This window comes from Ranitomeya variabilis, chromosome 5 (assembly GCF_051348905.1).
Source record: "Ranitomeya variabilis isolate aRanVar5 chromosome 5, aRanVar5.hap1, whole genome shotgun sequence".
In the NCBI taxonomy this organism is placed as follows: Eukaryota; Metazoa; Chordata; class Amphibia; order Anura; family Dendrobatidae; genus Ranitomeya; species Ranitomeya variabilis.
The window spans coordinates 189850620-189853287 of NC_135236.1; the positions used below are offsets into that span (position 1 = coordinate 189850620).

At 45.1% G+C, this 2668-nt stretch overlaps 1 protein-coding gene across 1 annotated transcript; it reads left to right on the plus strand.

Moving 5' to 3' along the window:
- Window positions 1-500: 500 nt before the first annotated feature.
- Window positions 501-2136, plus strand: LOC143773534 (RAC-beta serine/threonine-protein kinase A-like). Its single transcript, XM_077260947.1, has 3 exons — window positions 501-1135; window positions 1259-1302; window positions 1452-2136. The coding sequence occupies exons 1-2, from the start codon at window positions 606-608 to the stop codon at window positions 1281-1283; spliced, it is 555 nt and encodes a 184-aa protein (XP_077117062.1). The 5' UTR covers window positions 501-605; the 3' UTR covers window positions 1284-1302; window positions 1452-2136.
- Window positions 2137-2668: the final 532 nt, after the last annotated feature.

Here is a 2668-nt window from a genome sequence, read left to right on the forward strand (position 1 = left end):
AACGTGGCCGTCAAAATGATCAGCAAAAGGGACAATGAAGACACCATCTTGAGAGAGCGGCGGATACTCCTGGCGGCCAGACACTGCCCATTCCTGTGCAACCTCTATGCCGCACACCAGTCTCAGCACAGGGCGTATTTCATCACGGAGTATCTGTCCGGTGGCAGCCTGGAGGATTTGATCAGGATGTGCGGCTGCCTCAACATCGGCAATGTGAGGTGAGAAAATGTAGAATCTACCATCTAGGGCATATATTTAGGGTGCTGGAAGCAGGAGGTGGGGTGCCATGGTATTTGGGGATTGCGAGAGAAGGATTTCATGACATTGATTCTACACTCTGTTCTCTCCATCAGATTCTACACAGCAGAGATGGTATGTGGCCTCCAGTTCCTCCACGGACACAACATCATCCACCGGTAAGCAGAACTTTCCTTCTTCTCTCTGTCCCCTTTACATGCTGTAGATATGGCCCTCGGCTTCCTTGGTGTCCTGCCGCCTATTCTACCTGATCTTGTAGTGACCCATTTTCCATCTATTGTATCACTGGACAGATTTCTTATTTTGTTTTCTTGTTTCATTGCAGAGACATAAAGCCGGATAACATCATGTTGGATGCAGATGGCCACATCCGTATCATCGACCTTGGGCTTGCCCAAGATGGCGTCTCCTCCTCCAAAAACATCTCTGGAGTGACGGGCACTTTCCATTACATGGCCCCTGAGGTGCATCGTAGAAAACGGTACGGCGCAGCAGTGGACTGGTGGAGCCTGGGGATGGTGGTGTCCAGGATGGCAGCAGGACGAACCCCATTTTACAACGGCCCCGTCAAGCAAATGGCTTTCAAAGCCATCATCAACGAGAAGCCCAAATTTCCATCTTGGCTTGATGCTGACGTGAAACATCTCATCAAGAAGCTGCTGCGCAAAGACCCTCAGACACGCCTGGGTGTGAGCGGGAACATCCGAGAGCATCCATTCTTTACCACCATCGGCTGGGAGGATCTGGAGGAAAGGAGAGCAGAGCCACCATTTACACCATTCAGGCCAGTTCTGGAGAACCACCATCTGCAGTGGCCGGAGCATACAGTCCTTCACCCCGTGGCCGGATTTACGTACGGGTCACCAAGCTGGACCCGGTAAGTATCTCCTCCTCTGAGGATAACACTCATCAGATGCTGTTCTCATATTGAGGCAATCATCATCCATCTTGTCTTTTTTAATATTTTCTAACAATGACTTTATGTCTCTCTTTTTCTTAGGTGGATGAAAAGATCTGGACTGTGAAAGAATCCACGACCATCTGGTGAGTGACCGCTGTACATAAAGGACACCTATATATCAGTACATTGTATCTGATGTTATATAGCGGAATGGTTCATTATAAAGACCATTCCCCTAATGTAACAGAAGATCCGGTAGATAGATTTCCTGTCTTCCTCTTATGTCTTGCAGGATGAGCCCGTGCCAACTGCTCAGAACTTCATGCCTCCTGACCCGTGCCTCATGTCTCTGCTGCTGTATGACACCTCGGCTGCCCTTCAACATCATCTCTCTATACCATCTTCATGCCGGACCACTGCCATTGCTGCCCCAGACCCTTGACCTCCTGGGCTGGCATCTAACATCCCTCCAGCCCGAAGATCTTCTACCCCAGGAGCGGCCTGTGCTAAGTTTCCATCTGGTGAGTTCAGGAACAATAGTCGCACCTTTCAGTCCTGGGGCCGCTGAGCAGCAGCATGTAAGGAGCGGCCATTATCCCTGAACTCACCGTAGCACAGGCCTGGTAAGTATCGCACCCATCACACATCACCCACACTGCATGATCAGTGCAGGTCCCCACACTACATCATCAGTACAGGCACACACATAGCACACAGTACATATCAGCACATAGATGTAGGAAATAGATCGGCTTCTGATCCTGGGATTTAATCCGATCGCCATATTTGGGGTCAGGAAGGAATTTTTCCCCCTAATATGAGGACAATTGGCCCATTCCTCATAGGGGGTTTTCGCCTTCCTCTGGATCTACACGGCCATAAATAGGTTTAGAATAAAAGATCAATAAGTAGAATCACACACTAGTAGCGTGAGAAACAAGTTATAATAAAATAAAAATACCTTAGTTTAAAATAAAAATTAGATCCAATGAATATAAAACAATAATTAGACTAAGGAAATAAAACATTTTTTTACTGGACAGTTACATTACACAGGTTAGGTACATTACACAGGTTAGGTATCAGCCTTTGATCTTGGGATTCATTCTGATCGCCATATTTGGGGTCAGGAAGGAATTTTCCCCCCTGATATGAGGATAATTGGCCGATTCCTCACAGGGGGTTTTTGCCTTCCTCTGGATCAACACGGCTCATAAATACATTTAGTGTGATGGATTAATAAGTAGGCGCATACTTTCAGAACATAAGAAAAAAAGTACAAAATAACCAAAATAAAAATTAAATAAAAATAAATAATAATAATACTTATTAATAGAATATTTATTAGTTAATGAAAAAGTTAGTTAAGGCAAATATAGGCATACATTAGTTTAAAGTCAATTAAAAGAAATAGTAAAATACTATATATTTTTTACTTTAATCTCATCTCTTCAGTATCAGCCCTTGATCCTGGGATTTATTCTGACCGCCATATTTTATTTGGGGTCA